Below are 19,568 nucleotides of genomic sequence, written 5' to 3'. Positions count from 1 at the left end.
GCTCAGATGCTTACAGTAGCCAAAGTTCAGCAATGAATAAGAGTGTTTAACAGCAAAGTGTGTCAGGACACACATTAATGCTCTGTGTGCATTAATCTTCAATAACCTGGCTTGGACACATATTTAGCTTACTTTATTCTCTCTCTATTGTCTCGTTCTGCTCTGCATTACTTGGCCTTTCAATCTCTTATCTTAACTTACTATTGTGTCTTCTCTTACTGGCATCATTGCCTTGAGGAGCCAAAAATGTGGTTTAAAATACCTTATCTTGTTTGTTGGGGTCTCCCATAGACAGATATGCGCTGTATGTTCTTTCTTAAAGATATTTTCCTGTACATAATTAGTGGTGTTTGCTAAGGCCCCGTTTAAAAACTGTTAAAAACTGCGTTTTAAAATGAAAACGATCCTCGCCTACACTGTTTCCACAGCGTTTCAGAAACGATCTCTGTCTACACTAAAAGTAGCTTTAATTTCACTCGGCGGCCATCTTCTCCAAAGCTGTTCTCCAAGCTTTCAATTAAATTTGTTATTTGAAATCACCAATGAAATCTGACAACAACTGTCTCATAAGTTTTGTTTCTAAAGACTCAAATCATGACAAAAAATGTCATTTTTCAGGCTGGATCAAGTGCAGTCCTAAGGAAACTTCCTCTATAGGAATCGTGCGTCTGACTGTTTCTGTAGGAACCGGAGCGTCTAACGGCCGCTGCAGTGACGCATTGACTTTACCAATCGGCGATTGGCTCTTATTTAGAAGGCGGGACTTATTCCGCCATATTGCGCATTGCACTTTCTCCAATTCAAAACAATACGAGTGACGCGTCTTGTGTTATTCTATAGTCTATAGTATATCTGACCACACGACCGAAAACGCAGGTCACATGACCGTTCATGCACACTGAGCATGCACGTACAAGTGTAAACAGTTGCCTCTTGGTCATGTAGGTAGCTGCAGTATTTAAAAAATGCTGAGTTTATCTGCACAATGGCTGCTAAAAATGACAACAAAGCCAGCAAAGATTGCAGTCTCCATGTTATTGTTTACACGGTCGTCAAGGATACGCAGAGCGAACGTGGGCAGCCACGCCATCGTTTTCAAAAGTCTCAGTTTTGGTACATTTACGCTGAAACACAACCCCGGCATTTTCAAACTAAAACAGGCTCTGCAGTGTTTTCGAAAGTCTCAGTTTTCGAGGGTCAAAAACGCCGGAGTAGTGTAAACGACAGCGTAACCATAGCAAAAGTTATGCGTTTTAAAACGAAAATGCATTAGTGTAAACGGAGCCAAAGTATCATTATTACAGTTGCTCATACTTGGGGTTAGGAATTTGAAGAAAGTAAGTGATCAGATTCGCAATTTTTGCCTGTGTTGGACTCCCATAAAAAAATCCCGTAGATGTCCGTATCTACAGACTGGAATATTATAGTACCATGAAAGTGGGTTCTTTAGGCTGCAACAGCTAATCGATAAAATTGATTATTATTGATAATGAAAATAATCAACAACGATTTTGATTATCGTTTAGTCGCGTCTGCGCACTGTGCCTGGGAAACTGAATAACCCATTTTTATGCACAAAATGCATATGAAAAATAGCGGAGGACACAGAGGGAGCTGCTCCGGGAAAGGTACATGATCCAAGTTGTCCGAAATATGAGAATGCTTTATATTTATAAGCGCTTCAAACAAAAGCATTAGCGTTTACCTCTCGTGCTTTGACAGATGAGTGTGCTGTTTAATGCCTTTGACACATGTTTTCCTGGACTCATAACTCACATTTTATGGTTATATCCTTATCTGTAAATGTTAGAAAGTCCCGCGAGTATTTTCATTTTGCATATTCTGACAACAAGCGTCTTGTTAAACTTACGGAGCGCAGTAGAATAGGAACTCAATAATTCTGACTAAAATACACATTTTGCTAAAATATTTTGTTGTTAGAAATTAGATGTAGGTTTAAAAATATACATGTAACAAGTATAGCCTATTAATGTAATATAATCACGTTTAGTTTTCATAGGCTTTATATTACACATTGTTTGTAGGATAGCATTGGGCGGGATTTGGAACAATATTGTTTAAAATAATGAAAATGAATGAATTGAATTTTTAATTAAAAATAATATATATATATATTTTTTTAAATTTCATCCAATTAATCGATTAATTGAAAAATAATCTACAGATTAATTGATTTTCGAAATAATCGTCAGTTGCAGTCCTAGACTTGAGCCAGTAAGCATCTCACCCTGGCAACAACTCAGAATACCTTAACAACAAGAAATGCTCTTGTGGTTCAGTTTTGTGTTTGGAAAGAGAGAAAGTATCCAGTGACTCATGTCCTGAGGTTACATGTACCGGTGTTGTAGTGTGAATATGCTTTGAGAGGTGATAGACAGTCTGCTGTTTTTTGTTTCTCTGTAGCTGTGAATTGATGGCAGTAAACACAGCTCTCTCAGGCATGTCTGGAATGGACTGTAAGGGTGGGATCCATTTGCCCCGATCAGATTCTGTCTCTGGGGGGCAACAGCTGTGTTTGATCTTCGAACTCTGGAGTGACCCATCATAGTTTCATTTTACCAAACCATGTACATACCAGCTAACGATGTAACAGGATTTATGACATGTGCCAGGACTCCAGGTGTGAACGCACGCGTGCAGCTGTTATGGCATCCCCCGTTGCCATGGTAATCCCTCCTCCTCCTTCTGCTCTCCTCATAAGCAGGCCATTATTCTCAAGCCTGTCTGGTGTCTGTCGGACTGCTGAAGTTGTGGAACGTTCCACTCCTGCAGAGCAACACCGGTGTCTTACACAGACAGCCGCACACATCATGACAGGATGTGTTATAAAGATAAAAAATGTGATGGGAGGAAGAAGAGGATAGGAAGAGGAAAGGGAGAGAGGGATCGAGGGATCGAGTGGGTGTGCAATTACTATAGTACCATAACATGCTCTGTTAGGCTCATTCACACCAAGTCTGAGTTTCATGCACAAAAACATGGATAAAATTTTATGAGCTGTAAACTGATGATTGATTGGATCACACTTTATAGTAGGTGTCTGTAACTGCTATGTAGTTACATCAAAAAATAAGCACAATGTAGTTATTGTGTTCATGTATTGCAAAACAGTTGTGCTGCCATTTCCATTCTATTGCTTAAATGTTTCAGGATTTTATATGTTATAGTTAAAAAAAATTATTAGAGATGCACCGATACTAAATTTCTCCACTGATAGCTGATTATTCAGAGTGATATCGATAACGATACCGATGCTCTGTGTGGTACAGATAACGATACCGATAGTTTGGGGTTTCTGCCTTTTATACCTTCTTTTAAATTAATGATAATTTCATCATTATAATTAATAATTAACCATTATATTTTTAATTATTATATTTTGAAAGAAATGCAAATAAAAACTTTATTCTCTCCATTTCATCAGCTTGTTTCAGAGTAACTGGTATCAGTTATAAACACATTACTCAAATTAATATTAAACTAAATTCTGAAGAATAAATTAATATTTCTTAACTTTCTGAATGTTATTAATTCATATAATTACTATTAATATTGAACATCAAACTGGTTTCTGAGCATTTTCTTTGCACAAAGCACAAATTCAGTACATTTTCCTGCTTGACACAATATATCGGCCCTGACTATCGGCTGTTTTTAAACTATCAGCTGATAGCCGATAGTGTGGAAATTTGCTTTTATCAGCCGATACCGATTATTGGCCAATATATATATTGGTGAATCTCTAAAAATTATAATTCAGTTTTCATAAAAACATTCAAATCATTAAAAAGAGTTGATCAATTCATAAAACTTGCTACAACACCTATGTATTTATTTATTTATTTTTAAAACATTGCTCTCATTCTCTTCTCGTCTGCATTTCACTTCTGCTCTAGCTTGTATACTAAACTTGTTTATTCTTTAATCTTGGCATTGTGTACTATGAACATTGTTGACTCCTATGATAAATTGTTTGTGTTGCTTTGCTTCTGCATATTATGCTGGGATATGAGAAAATAAATGACCAATTAACACTTTACTTAAAGTATAAAAGTATTTTAATGCATTAATTATGTCTTGTAATGCACCTTATAAAACGGTTAGTTCCTGTCCTTGATTCTGGTTGGTCAATAGCTGTGTTTTATTCACGATAAAACATGGCTATGACCGCTTCACCCAACGGTTCTGTGTATCACTACACAACACCCTTAGCAACCACTCTTAGCAACATAAACTGTATGTTCTCAAATGATATTGTTCATTGAAGCTTCCTGTATTATGTAGAGGAGTATTGTGAGAAAGAGATCGAGTGAGCGAGTTTATTACCTGCATTCAGATCTAGCGTTTTCCTTCAGGTCAATCCTATGTTCATAATAAAAAATCTGTTTAAATGTCTGATGTATTATCTTGTCCTTTTAACAGTTAAGGGGTTTTCCCGTGTCTGACAGCGCTAGTCAAAGCATTTGTCAGTTGCGTCTTGTTCCGTGTTCACAACAATTCAGTCTTTTCAATGTAAAAGTCTTCGCTACTGACTGACACATTCATAAAGACAGTCTTTGCTGCCATCTAATGGCATAATAATGTAACTTCTGTTGCTGTTCATAGTCAGGGACTATTTTGTCCGGCGGAAGGAAGGCTTTTAGTGAAACTTTACTTCATGAAAGTTGCATTGATACATACTTTGGCTTTAATATTTGTATTGTGTGGTAACCGTTTTATAAAAGCAATAAGGTACTTGAGGCTAGTGCTGTATCGTGAATAAGTCATAGATGAAGGTGAGGGGGATGGAGTGAACATACCGTATCTTCTGTCACTTTGAAGCATGTTCAGACATGCACAGATCACCTCACTGATGCTGTTCCCTTATTCCTGCAACAGGCTTCTGTAGAGTTTTTAGAGATAGAGTCAAAAAGAGTTACAATAAATGTTACTCAATATGCCCCACGTAACGTATTATAACAACTTATTCCAGAATGAAACAACTTTCAGTTTTTTGTGTTTTGTTTAACAACATTTCCGTGACTTTTTCCCTGTTGACAAAGGTGTTGCTGTTTTCTCAGGTGTTTAATGATTGGCCAAGCATTCACAATCCCCATACCTATGTTTCAACACTTATCACTATGGCAACAAAGAAGGAATTTGTGCAATCATTAAGCCCAATAGAGTCTGTACACAACTCGACTTTTATTGAACTTACACACTTACCTCACTCTGCAGCAAATCAAACCCAACCCAACTAAATAAAAGGCTTTCACAGTGAAAAAAGACAGCTTTTTCCAGTAAGTAACCACCTAGAAACTTCTAGCAACCCCATAGAAACCATCCAGAAGACACCAGCACCAAATAGCAAGAACTAACAACCACTCATAGCTTCATGCCAGCAAGTTTTGCTGTGACAACCAATACATTTTCATCTGAAAGAATAAAAATGTACATCTAAGTCTTTATTTTTTGCACATTTTAATTATCTCTCCAGTTTTTATTTATTTTAATTAAAAATTGATATCATTTGAGAGATCAGAGATCTCAGAGATCTGATTCTAAAGCTCTGTTTAGTCCCTTTAAAGGCATTTAAAGGGAGTATCTCATACTCATATAAAACTTTCTGCCTTTTGAGAGAAGCGTGTTGCATCTCTCATCATGGTCCTGGTAAATGTGAAATGCAGACGCACACACACAAACACAGTCTGAAGTTCAGGTTCATTCACACCCCTGTGACCAGCCGTCTGTCTGCAGATGGAAGAAAGAGCATCTGATCCCCATTTCAAAGAGCCCACCTTTCCACCTCGCTACTCCCTTCAGATATTTCCACAGATGTGTTTTTGTTCTGCGTATCTGTGAAGAGGCCTGCGCTGACAAAAGCCCTTGACGTGGCTGAAGTGCTTCTTTGTAGCAGAGGGGTTTTGGGGTTGCGTTGCTTTGCATTGAGGGGTTGTGGAAGTTAGTATAGATGGTGGGGGATGGTTTTGTGTGTGTGTGTTGAAGGGGATACTGTGTTGTCAGAGCTGAGAGGCTTAGAGAGGAAGTAGATGCATGTTTAAGCATTAAGCCTTTGGCTTTCCTAAGGAAGACACATTTCCAGTAAGATTAGATGAAGAATGCCTGATATTTATAATAGGATGCCTCATTATGGATTACTCTTATAGTTTAATCCCAAGGTTTCACAGACAAAGCTTCAGCCTAGTCCTAGACTAAAATGCATGTTTGAGCTGTTTTAACTGAAAGCAGCTTGCACTGATATATCTTAAAATATGTCACAGTGCCATTGTTTTGTCTCAAGATGCACAACAGTAATGTTTTTTTTTTCTTTTTTTTCTAAGGTACGCTTATAAAACTTAAATACCCTAATTCAACTAAGGCCTAATTCTGGCTTAATCTAAAATCTGTTTGTGAAATTTGTATTAAACTTATACAGTAGTTTAATAACAGAACAGCCGTTCCCGTGAGAATGCGGCATGGTGTTTTAAGAGTGGTAGAGATAGCAAAGAGAGCACAAATGAATGTCAGGTGGTTATCACATAAGACTAAAATGGACCAAGGGGATTAGAGTTGATCATTTGAGTTTTGGCTTCCATCAGAAATGTGTTATCTCTCTGTTGAAAGAAATATTTTATCTTAAAGGGATAGTTCACCCAAAAATGAAACTTATGTCATCATTCACTCGCCCTCAAGTTGTTCCAAACCTGTATAAATTTCTTTGCTCTGCTGTACACAAAGGAAGATATTTTGAAGGAAGTTTGTAACCAGGCCGCTTTGGGACATCATTGACTTCCATAGTAGGAAAAAAAATACTATGGAAGTCAGTGGTGCCCCAGAATTGTTCAGTTTCCACATTTTTCAAAATATATTCCTTTGTGTTCAACAGAACAAAGAAATGTATACAGGTTTGGAACAACCTGAGGGTTAGTAAATGATGACAGAATTTAAATTTTTGGGTGAACTATCCCTTTAATTCTATGATCCATGTTTTTCCATGATGTTCTTCAGACAAGAATGATAAAGTTCTTATAAATCAATCATGTGTCTGGTAATGTGTTCAGAAATTACACCTTGTCATTTCTGAATTCAAATTTTTGTGGGCCATAAAGTAAAAATGTCTTGGTGATGTAATTGTCCTGAGATTGAAAATAATTTTCTAGACTTATTTAATACATAAAAACTATATAAACTAGTTTGCCACGGAATTGTTTTATTATATATTCTTGGTTTTAGTTTTGTTATATTATAGATTTTTTTAAACACCTCTAATCTGAAAATCTAAGTCAGTGTAAAACCAACAACACAAAATCATTTTGCTGTTATGAGATTACCATAAAACAGGAAACTATTTCACAGACTGTGACTATATGCCCAGATCAGTATGTAAAAATAAATAAATAACCAATTTAACCAATTTCAACTTAATTTGAAACTTCATTTTTTATGTTATACAAGATTCAACTACGCAAGACTTTTTAAGAAAATGAGTTAAAATGACTTACAGCCAATAGACCCTTCGCTGGGGGTTTGATTGACAGGCGATCTAACCAATCATAACGCTGAATCCGCCATTTTTGTCCGAGCAGTCAGGGGAGTTAGTAGATAGTAGGTGGACTTGAACTTGAAAAATGGAGTGTACTGACATCTTTCGACGGTTGAAACAACATTCCTTGATGTTCATTAATGTTTATTTGATGCTATAAATGAACTAGTAGGAAGAGATGATCGGTTCACGAGCTGCTTGAACTGAGGTGCTACAGCGATCTGTCACGACACATTAAAGAGCCACAAAATGGTATTTATTGTTTAAATTTCTTTTAAAAATGGCAAAAGTAACCTGCTCTGTCTTGTCTGTCGACGCGTTGTCAGTGTCCTCTTTGCTCCGCAATGTATTTTTCATTGCGTGAGAGCGGAATGGCTTGTCGGACGTAGCAACAGTAACTAAAGGGGCCGGGTCTTTGCGAACGGTCAATTTGATTATACTTCCAAATGTAGTATTTGGTATAAACTTACAAACAGTATTAATCTCAACATTAATTTAGCATTACATCATTTAATAGTCATGATGTCATTACTTCCACCTTTCTTTCTTTCTTTCTCTCTCTGGGGCAGAATGTCTGTGTGTTGATTGAGTCACGCTAATGGAGTGAGTTTAGGGAAAACAGTCCAGTTACGTCCATGCCTTTGATTAAGTCACTGTGGGAGAACATCTGTGAACCTCAAATACAATCTATCAGTCATGTAAAAATGACATTACTTGACATTATATGAACTCATAGCCATAACTGCCTTACTAGTATAGGGCCACTCCCAACAGAAAGCCTGGGAGACAGGATTGATATTCACATGTGATGACTTTATGTGAAAAGGAAGTTTAAGGTGGTGATGATGCCATCGGCTCCATTTGAAAATGTGCTGTTTCCATCTTCAGCTCCATTGGATGCATGTATAACCAGGGTTAAGGTTAAACGAATGTATTGTACAGCGGTAGGGTCGATTCATTGTCTTTAAGGTGGGTAGGTTGTCACCAGTATGGGTCCATTCTTGATATACTTATAGAGCAAGGTGATGACTGATATACAGTAAATGCATATATAAATGATACAGTTTAATGCAAATAAGACATTATTCATGTTGAGAACTTATTGAAATTCTTTTTATTCTTCCCAGCTTTTCCACGTTGCATACGTGCTCATCAAGTTTGCCAACTCGCCCCGGCCGGACCTGTGGGTTCTGGAGCGCTCCATTGACTTTGGGAAAACATACCAGCCATGGAAGTTCTTCGCCTGTGAGTAACCGAAATTAGCTTTTTATCACTGTTCTTATGTGTTATGCTTCCTTGAAAAAAAGCTTCGTGAACATTGTGTGGCCTTCCGTGAATGCATTATGGGAATGAAAGTGTGGGTTAAGTGAGAAAGGTCAGGTTTTGGACAGTTCTTTCTGTTCTCTGGCTCTGTGGTTTGCAAACACACATATTGTGTTGTTTTGTTTGTCACTGAAGGCCGTCAGTAGTGTAGGTGTAGGCCACAATCCTGGCAACAATAACTATACCCCTTGGATGGCATTTGGAGGTTTGACATTATCAGCATAATGAAATGTAATTTTCAGTTGTTTTGCTAAACTCACAATCCATCAGCCCACAACTGCCTCCATGGCTTTGTACAAAACAAAGACAGAATGCTGGAGAAAGATGGATAAATATCTTCGTGACAGATTGCTGTGTGTCTTATACTTTATAAGTAGCATATTTTATAGATACTCTAATATTCAGTCTAGAGTCAGCCTTGCATTCAGAAGAACAAGAGCTTGATAATAAATGTTTATTTTGTTAGGAAAAAATGGCCACATGACTTAATATGATGGGCTATATTATGAGTAATATCCTGATTGAAAAAAAAAAAAAAAAAAAAAAAATTAAGCAATGGACTTACCTGCTGATGCTAATTAGAGACTAGTAAAACTAAATGTTAGTTTAACAATCAACAGCTATACACTGAGACCATTTTAACCAGTACTTCTAGTTACGTTCATGTTTACGAATGTTACAAATAATGTTACGAATAATTGATTATATATAACTAATTATATTATGTTTAAATTAATTTACTAATTTATATTAATTTAAATTATATTTATACTTAAATATTTAAATATTTATATTATTATATTGTTTATACTTATTAATTAATATTAGTTTTAAATATATTTATATTATGTTTTGATATTAAAATAATTGTTTTCTTTAGATAACGTTAAAATATTTTTTTTATCAGTTTAAGTATGAGTATCATAATATTAAAGGGGTGGTTGATTCACTTTTTTAACTTTAGTTAGTGTGTAATGTTGCTGTTTGATCATAAACACCATCTGCAAAGTTACGACGCTCAAAGTTCAATGCAAAGGGAGATATTTTCTTTATTGTAAGGACTACATCAGATGGCTGGTAGGGACTACAACAAGCTTCTTCCCGGGTTAGTGACATCACTAACCGTAAAATTTACATAAACCCCGCCCCTGAGAACACACAACAAAGGGGGTGTGGCCATGTTGGGCTGCTTTAGAGAAGAGGAAGAGTTGTTGTAGTAGAGTGTTGTTGCCATGCCGTCATTTTACGCTGGACTCATTCACAAATGAGGGTCAATTCAAAGCTGGATTTGCACAAAAGATTAACATGACGGCACATGCTAGTCGATGAGTTGAATCAACTCCAGAGCAACTACATAAATATATCCATTAACCATTATGAAACGTCCAGTTTCATTCTAAAAGTTGTAACTTCTTCCTGAGTCTCTCCATCAGTGTCCGACTCCGGTTTGAACAATGTAAGGCTGAACACCGTTGCTGACAATCATCATTTTGGCTGCGTGAGATTCTCCAGCTTTGTTGTTGTTGAGCAACCGAAGCGCAAGCTGTTAAAGCTCCGCCCTCTTGCATTTAAAGGGACACACACAAAAACTGTGTTTTTGCTCACACCCAAATAGGGCCAATTTTGACAATAAATGATCTGTGGGGTATTTTTAGCTGAAACTAGGGCTGGATGATTAATCGAAAGTAATCGAAACCGAAATTCACAACCTCTAACCGACGTCATTTTCACATGTCGGTTATTTCGTTTTTTTAATCCTGTTAATACTTCCCCCTTAAAAACATACTACCGCGTTTAGCCACGTGGCTCCGCACCGGCATAAAAGCAACACGGAGGTGAACGGCAGTTCAACACATAGTGATGGCACGTGAGCGGTGAGCCTTGCGTCTTCACTAAACTTTGTCAGTTGTATTTATTGTAAGGTTTACCAGCTTGGACATTCAAGCGATTTTAGATGATTGGATGTATATTATTCCGAGCTACCGTGCTCACGCAGCTGCGCAACAGTAACTGCGCAAAACGTGAAGATCGCGCGCACAGAGAGGAACGCAGAAACTAGTTGTCAGCGCTGTCCTGTGATTTATCACTAAAGTAGCTTAGAAACTCAACTTATTATAGCATATATTTTTATACATTTGAAGGAACTACTTACAACCCACAGCTTCACAATTAATAGAGAGACGGTATGACTAATTCAAAACACGCAATCGCTCTCAAAAAAATATCCCACCTTTAATAGTCAATCATATTTATAGTATAAACCTTGTCAGTGAACTATGAGGGCCAAAAAAAAAAAAAAAACAGAAACAAAATAATCATTCATTAATCGTAATCGAGGTAAAATGTTCAATTAATCGAGGTTTTGATTTTAGGCCATAATCATCCATCCCTCGCTGAAACTTCACATACACATTCTGGAGACACCAGAGACTTATATTACATCTTGTAAAAGGGGCATTATAGGTCCCCTTTAACAGAAAACATGATTTTTGTGATCTCATGCATTCACGTATTATTGCACATCATGTGAAGAAAATTTTGTATAGACATACATTTTAAATTACAGTACCAGTCAAAAGATTGGACGCATTACTATTTATAATGTTTTTGAAAGAAGTCTCATGCTCATCAAGCCTGCATTTATTTGATCAAAAATACAGATAAAAAACAGCAATACTGTGAAATATTATTACACACTGTAAACCCTAATGCTCAAAATACTTAATTGGTTTGAGTAGGACAAACTTAAATTTAACACATTAGTTCAGTTAAATGAACTGCTATGAGTATTTAGAACTTTCTTTTTCTTTTCAGTTCACAGCACTGACATATTTCAAGTAAACTGAACTTTTTCATTGTTTTGAGTTGTATGAACTCATTTCTTTAATTTTGACTAACTTAAGTTTAACTGAATCTGGACTGGGATTTCTATTTCCCAGCATGCTTTACCCATGGCACTGGAAAGGGAGAGTAAATGCTAAAATTAAGTGTTATGTAATGTTTTTTTGTGCAAGATTAATGGTATGGGAGATTTAGTAGTGATGAATGTTTTGTTATGCTAATTTAGAAGAGTTTCTGTTAATGTGGGTTTTTGGAGAGTTACCATCATGGTGACAATTAGCACAGGTGGCTTGGTATGAGAGCAGGTAAGTTTCATGTTTTAAGTTGCTGTACTCATTCGGTAAGTACTATACTACGCTATTGTTAACATGTTAACAAATTAGCAAGTTGGCATTTTTTGAATTTTCTTATTAGGGTTTACAGTGAAGTAAATAACTCATTTGATTTGCAAGAACTCAAAATAAAAAAGTTAATAAACTAAATATTTTATGTTAATTGCTATAAAAATGTTTAAGTTAGCTAACTCAGTACTTCACAGTTAGGAGCAATTAACATGCATGAGTACTACAAACTTAAAACTTGATAGTTCTGCTTACTTAAAATTGGGAACATCATAAGCTCAACTTATTAAGGTTTACAGTGCAATTTAAAATAATGGTTTTCTATTTTAATATACTTTAAAATATAATCTATTTCTGTGATGCAAAGCGTCTAAACATTCATATTACCTCTATGGCATTTCATATATTATATTTGTTATATTATAGAGCCTAAATGTTAATGTGCAGTTTAATAAATTGATAACACATTTTATTTCAGTATTTATTACGTATTTCAGTCGATTTCACTCATCTCAGTATAGCAGTAGAGTTTGGGAATAGCCATGGCAATTTACTAATGTAAGTTGTGTGAAGTAATGAAACCGCGCTTCGATCTGCCCCATTAATTCACACTGAGAAACACAAAACTTGCAGGATTCATATTTAAACAGTCTTTTTGAATATTAAACAGTTTAATATTCACAGACACTATATTGCAATTAGAATAAAGAACTAACGAATAAAAAAAAAACATTCACTATCATTGGCTTCATCGAATTGATCCTCGAAATGAAACTGAAACCAGCTCTTCCACTGAGGTTAATCCTTTTAGAATTATTCTTCACCGCATCTCAAAATGATGAAAAGTAGCCTACATGAAACTGACCAAGCTTGAGGCATTTTTCCGAGTTGACGCGGGCGTTCACTCTCTGTTGAATCGCCTCAGAATTTGTGTTTGAATAGCGTGCCCGCTTAGTGGATAATGAGCTGACTAGCAAACGACTGACATGTCTCTCTTTTCAAACAGATTACATAAACAGAGAATATTTGTTTTCAATTTGACTTACACGATTTAAAACCTGAAATTTCAATGTTTCTTTAGACATATGTCTCATATGTCTATTTTTGTGTGATTAGTATTCACTAAGTTACAGTTCATTTTCTGAGAAATATCAGATTGGACTTCGTTCAGAGGGAGACGACAGATCACACATCATGTTAGTTTTCTTTATTTTTCAAAAAGCACAACATTTTGTTTTTACTCTGAGTGTACACAAATAAAAGAAGATATTCTATAGTTTCAATTGATATATTACTTCTGTCTCTATGACAAAAAATGACAGAGTATTTTAAGTTGATTTTGCTGCTATGTGAAAAAATCCAGCAAAACACGCCGACGCGTTTCCCGACTCCAGAGCGTTAACAAAAACAAGAGTTGTCAATTTTGATTTCATTGTGACTTTAAATCCTGACCAGTGTCCTCAACTGATTTATTCATTGTCTCTGTTTTTGCTCCAGCCTCTAAAAGAGACTGTATCGAGCGGTTTGGCCAGAGGACTATCGAGCGGATCAACCATGATGACGATATCATTTGCACAACAGAGTACTCAAGGATTGTCCCTTTGGAGAACGGAGAGGTACGGACACAGACAAACTCTATCCCAACACTGGCTCTTGTCCACTGACCTATCTGTCCTTCTTTTATTTCTGTAGATGCACATATAAACTTACAGTACTTTTATAGACACTTTAAGTATCATTGTGAAGTCTGACTTTTACCACTGTTAAATCACTCTCACACACGTTCAGATTGTGGTGTCTCTGGTGAACGGACGACCGGGCGCCATGAACTTCTCCTACTCTCCTGTTCTGAGGGAGTTCACCAAGGCCACCAACATCCGCCTGCGCTTCCTCCGCACCAACACACTGCTAGGTCACCTGATGGGCAAAGCCCTCAGAGACCCCACGGTCACACGAAGAGTAAGATAGACTCCTCTATATTGTTTTGAATGGGCGACAGAAATTACAAACAAAGCTTTGTTACAAAACCATAAATTATTCCAACTATATCATATTTTCTGCATTTATTCTTCAGTATTACTACAGTATTAAAGACATCAGTATTGGAGGAAGATGTGTGTGTAATGGCCATGCCGAGGCCTGTAATGCTCAAGACCCTAATGACCCGTACAAGTAAGTGACCTTTAAGAATATTTTAATTTGTTTTATTTATAGGATTTAAATGTCACAAGTCAGATTCAAACTTGGGTCGCCTACAAAACTGTTTTCAACATTGATAATGTTCAGAAATGTTTCTTGAGCATCAAATCAGCATATTAGAATGATTTCTGGAGGATCATGTGACGTTGAAGACTGGAGTAATGATGCTGAAAATTCAGCTTTACCATCACAGGAATAAATATACTTTAAAAAATATAAAAATAGAAAACAATTATTTTAAAATGTGTAATAGTATTTCAGAATATTACTGTTTTACTGTATTTGATCAAATAAATGCAGTCTTGGTGAGCATAAGAGACTTCTTTCAAAAACATAAAAAATCTTACCGACTCTAAACTTTTGAATTGTAGTGGAGTCAATCAGAATTATTTTGTCCTGTTTTTGCCAGCTTTATTGAGAATGTGTTTTCCTGCCTTATCCATTTATTCAAGGCTTGACATTAACACCCGCCAACCCGCCAAATGCGGGTGTATTTCAGCAGTGGCGTGTAACACAGTCACTCCAACTAGCACTTTGGCAGGTTGAATTTTATATAGAAAATATATACAATTTTCAATTGTAATCTTTTAAAAAGGCATCTGAAATAATAAAGTTCAATGTAGTGTTGTCAAAAATATAGATTTTTCGATACATATCAATACAAAAGTCGATATCTGAAACGCTTCCAATACTCATTTTCCGCAGAATAGATATACGACACCAGCTGATCTTTCTCACTCTCTCATCTCTCTGACACACAAACCCGTCTTCCCCTCACTTACTCATTTCATTTGCTCCAGATGAATATTGTTGGTGTTACAGGGCTTGAATTTCAGTTTAGGATTGCACATAATTTTACTCATTCCCACAGAATTTCTGCTCACACCCAAAGTACGTGCACATAAAGCCACTTCTCAGTACTAAATTGAGTTCCTTTTCGCTGCTTATTGCACTTAAACAGTCAAATACACACAAAATAATGTCAAAATGCCAGTCTTGGCGAATATTCATGTAAACACAATCAGTTATGTTTTAAGTGAATGTACAGTTCACTTACAGTTGAGAAAGAAAACGCATGTGTAACAGTATAATGGATCCATGCATCAGGTCTTAAAGTGACAGCAGCCTAATATACCTGCTGCCAAATTATGAGGTAATATTAAAAAAATATCTATATGGCAGTTTTTTCCCATGGTATCGATGTCAAAATTGTGGCCAGTGAAAATGCTGAGTGGCTAGTAACTTTGGAAAACCACTAACCACAGTGGCTGGTGAGCAAAAAGTTCATGTCAAGCCCTGCATGGATTCCAATGATATGTCATTAAGCTAAAAAAAAATTGATAAGATACAATTATACTGTCACCAACATGCAAATGTTGTTGCAAATATGCAAATGTTTCACTAATTTGTCCATACACTTTCATATTTTCATGAATATGAGCTGGGGGCCATTTCTTTTTCTAAGTGTGCCATAGAAGGAGGCTTAAATCATACTTGTTAATAATCTGCTCTTTCCTGTGCCTGGAGGGGGATACGTTTACCTTTAGTTTCCACCTGCACTGCAGACCACTAGCACAGGCACATACATGCTGCCCTGACGCTTCGCTCTGAGGAGTCTTCTCTTGCCTGATTCTAAACTTCAGAATATTATTTATCCTCAAGCACAATGCTTTAGATCTAATATCTATTGAGAGACTATTATTTTTATCATCTGGAAAAATGTCTCTGGGTAGGTTTTAAGTTTCCATGTGTTCAATTTCTCCTGTTGATACACAGAGAATCAAATGTAAATGGGAAGAAGAGTTAGATACTGATATTGATGATGAAACATGGGATGACATTTGGTCTTATGCTAAGAAAATATCTGTTTGTACACGTACAAGAGAAATACAATTTAAAATCATACATAGACTCCATATTTCCCCTAACCGCAGGCATTTTTTTAACCCCTCTCTATCACCTATGTGTTTAAAGTGTAAAACTGAAATAGGTACTTTAACACATTGTCTGTGGTCATGTAACAGACTGCAAAGGTATTGGATTTTGGTGCTAGGGGAAATGGAAAAGATCTTTAATACTCAGTTGGATTTTGACCCAGTCTCACTGTTGCTGGGTATACCTAATGTATGCATTGTTTAATCTGCTAATAAGAAATTGTATAATATTCAATCCTTTGCTGCCAGAAAAAAATATTTTACTTAATTGGATCAGTGATAAACCTCCATCACTTAAAGGTTGGCATAAGATTATTTCTGAGTTGATTCCCTTGGAGCATCTTACCTATGTACTACATCAAAAGACAGGCCAGTTTTATAAAGTTTGGACCACATATTTGGACTATTTGGAGCCTCGTCTTCGCCCTATTATATTACAAGGAATATTGTAATTGTGTAACTCTCTGGACATTGGACTTTCTTTGTCCTTTTCTTTATCTTTTTGAAATATGTTTTTATTTATTTTTCTTTTTTTTATAACCTGTTATTTTATGGTGTAGTCCTGTTTTATATATGAATCTGAGCTATTTGTTGTTGTTGTTGTTGTTGTTGTTTTATTATCATTTTAGTGGCCCTGTGTTTTTTTTTTTTTTTTTTTTTTTTTGGTGATGTCTTGTTATATTTGTATTATAATGAAAAATCAATAAATATAATTAAAAAAAGAAAAAAAAACACAGGGCCACTAAAATCACAAAACACCAATGCTGGATCTGCTTTTTTTGTTTAGGATATTCTGGTGTTTTTAGATAGAAGGCTCAAAATCAGAGCAGCTCGTCTCCTCTAAAGCTTGTGTCTCAGGACAGTGAGTGATGGTGGCTGGGGAGGGACATACTTCAGTTCTGAGGCCCTGCAGGCGTCTGGATTTACTAGCTTGTCAGAAGATCTGTCTGGTCTTAACCTGCTAATTGACCAATGCCTTGAAAAGGATCAGTTCAGCATTGGCTCACTTTCAGTGAGATAAATGTAAGGGTTTCATTCACTCAGGTCATTGTGGAAGTTTTTGTAGAACATATGCATTTGTTTTGTTACTTTAATCATGTTCCAAGATGACGTCAGAAGTTAAAAAGTAATGAAATCGCACAAACATTTAAGCAAAATCCTCAAAAATCTGTGTTGTATGTGGTCCTTTAGTGTAGAAGACCGTTGGACATGAAGCAGATCACGCTGTTTACACGACAAAGGTTTGTGTAATATTTCAGGAATCTTGAGAGATTTTCCTGGCTCTTTGTATGTCGCAATCGAGACGTATCCGCCGGTCATAGTTTTTGTCCCTGCTGATAAATTGTCTGTTATTGTATGCATTCATTCCACAGATTCCTACAGCGTTCAGTGCAGTCAAACAGGAATATGAACCACCTGGAAGGTGTCATATATATCAGTTTGAAAAAAAAGAAAAGAAAAAACACTCTCCTGTGTAGGGATTATCAAAACCCAGAGGGTTAATTCAGATCATAGCAACAAGAAACATATGCTAACATTGCGTTTGGAGAGGAGGGAGAGTTTCCATAACCTTCATGGATCTCTGTTAAATCTGCTGTTCTTTGTGATTTTTACTCTTCATAGGAGTTTTTTTTTATGTTTTTTTGGTGCATGTAACTGATATTGCGGAGATCTGCTGATATACATGCAATGTGGATGTAGAAAACCAGATGTTTTCCTCTGAGACTGTCACACCTGTATATTTTAATATGCACCACACATCTTTTCTAGGTGTGGACGATTTAATTGTGTCTTTCTGTGGTGATGTTTGATTATAGAAAGGGCGGAGTTAAGGAGCTGCTCATTAGTGGTTTGAAATTAAATACTAGCCTACAGCATACTACTGATTTTTTTAATTAGTATGTGAAATGGTACACATTGCGCTATGGTAAACATTTATAACAGTAGTAGACTAGCTTGTAATGTTAATAGCAATGTTTGTATTCAGTTAGAAAGACAAAAAAGTATTATGCTACATTGTCACATCTCATACTTAAAATAAGATTTAGTTATTATCTCAGACATAAAAACAATTGCATTTTGTGTAAAAATAAATAAATAAATAAATAAATAAGGGATAATTAAGGGATAGTTCACCCAAAAATTAAATTCTGTCATCATTTTCATTTTTGAAACTTTTGCGTGTATTTTTTTCTTGATTGTCCAGGCACTTGAGTCAAGACGAACAATGTTACTTACTGTTTTTCACCACACTAGCAATGGAAGTTCAAGTTAAGTGCAATGCATTGTGGGATACAGTAGATTATACAGTATACACTATTTCATAATGCATATTTTTGGCAAATTTACTGGATTATTTGAGTAACGTATAAAGAAAAGTCACATACTTTGTTCAGTATACACATGCACTACTGTTCAAAACTTTGGGGTCAATAATTTATTTATTTATTTAAATTAATAAATATTTATTTATTTAAATCAGCAAAGATGCATTGAATTGATCAATTTAAGTTCTTTTCTTTTAAACTTTCTATTCATCAAAGAATCCTGAAAAAATGTATCATGGTTTCCACAAAAATATGAAGCAGCACAACTGTTTTCAACATTGATAATAATCAGAAATGTTTCTTGAGCAGCAAATCAGCATATTAGAATGATGTCTGAAGGATCATGTGACACTGAAGACTGGATTAATGATGATGAAAATTCAGCTTTTGATCACAGAAATAAATTACATTTTAACATACAGTATATTAAAATAGAAAACAGTTATTTTAAATTGTAATAATATTTCACAATATCACTGTCTTTACTGTATTTTTTTATCAAATAAATGCAGCATTGGTGAGCACAAGAGAATCTTACCGAACCCAAATTTTTCAATGAAAGTGTGTGTACATATGCAGAAATAGTAGGAGTATTATGGTAGAATGTTACTCTGAATAAATACAGACAGTTAGTGAAGGGTGGAGGGTTTTGATTGACAGAGCTAAATGAGGATGACCCATGCAGAGAATGAAGGTCACAGGTCAATCGCTAAAGCGTGCTCCATCTATAAGCTTCCAAGATCCACCTGTTTGCCCCACAGGTACAAGGAGTTAAACAGATGTCAGTGTGCAGTTGATTCATGGGGAAATTTGGGTAGAGAGGTAACTTCTTCCATGCTGTAAGCTGAACCCGAAGCGTTAGACGTTTAGGCATGTGTATTAAAGTCTCAGAGGAGATCTGGAGGGCAGCTGAGGGTTAATAGACTCTGGATGGGGTGGGTTAGTATGGTTGGCTGTGGCTCATTTGAAGTAAGGCTCTGGAACACTTGCTTGATTAAACTGCTGCTCAAGCTGAACCTTCTAAACAGATTCAGGGAAACTAAAGTGCACACTTGAGTGC

At 36.0% G+C, this 19,568-nt stretch overlaps 1 protein-coding gene across 1 annotated transcript in view; it reads left to right on the top strand.

The window, feature by feature from the left end:
- lama5 (laminin, alpha 5) overlaps positions 1-19,568 on the top strand; it is a 107,501-nt gene that overhangs the window by 27,018 nt on the left and 60,915 nt on the right. The window contains 4 exon segments of the mRNA XM_051880203.1: positions 8,671-8,788; positions 13,546-13,664; positions 13,837-14,007; positions 14,123-14,220. Of these exon segments, the coding sequence (XP_051736163.1) occupies positions 8,671-8,788; positions 13,546-13,664; positions 13,837-14,007; positions 14,123-14,220 (506 nt within the window).

The sequence above is a fragment of the Ctenopharyngodon idella genome, chromosome 22 (genome assembly GCF_019924925.1).
Source record: "Ctenopharyngodon idella isolate HZGC_01 chromosome 22, HZGC01, whole genome shotgun sequence".
NCBI lineage: Eukaryota > Metazoa > Chordata > Actinopteri > Cypriniformes > Xenocyprididae > Ctenopharyngodon > Ctenopharyngodon idella.
This window is presented reverse-complemented; position numbering and strand designations above follow the sequence as displayed.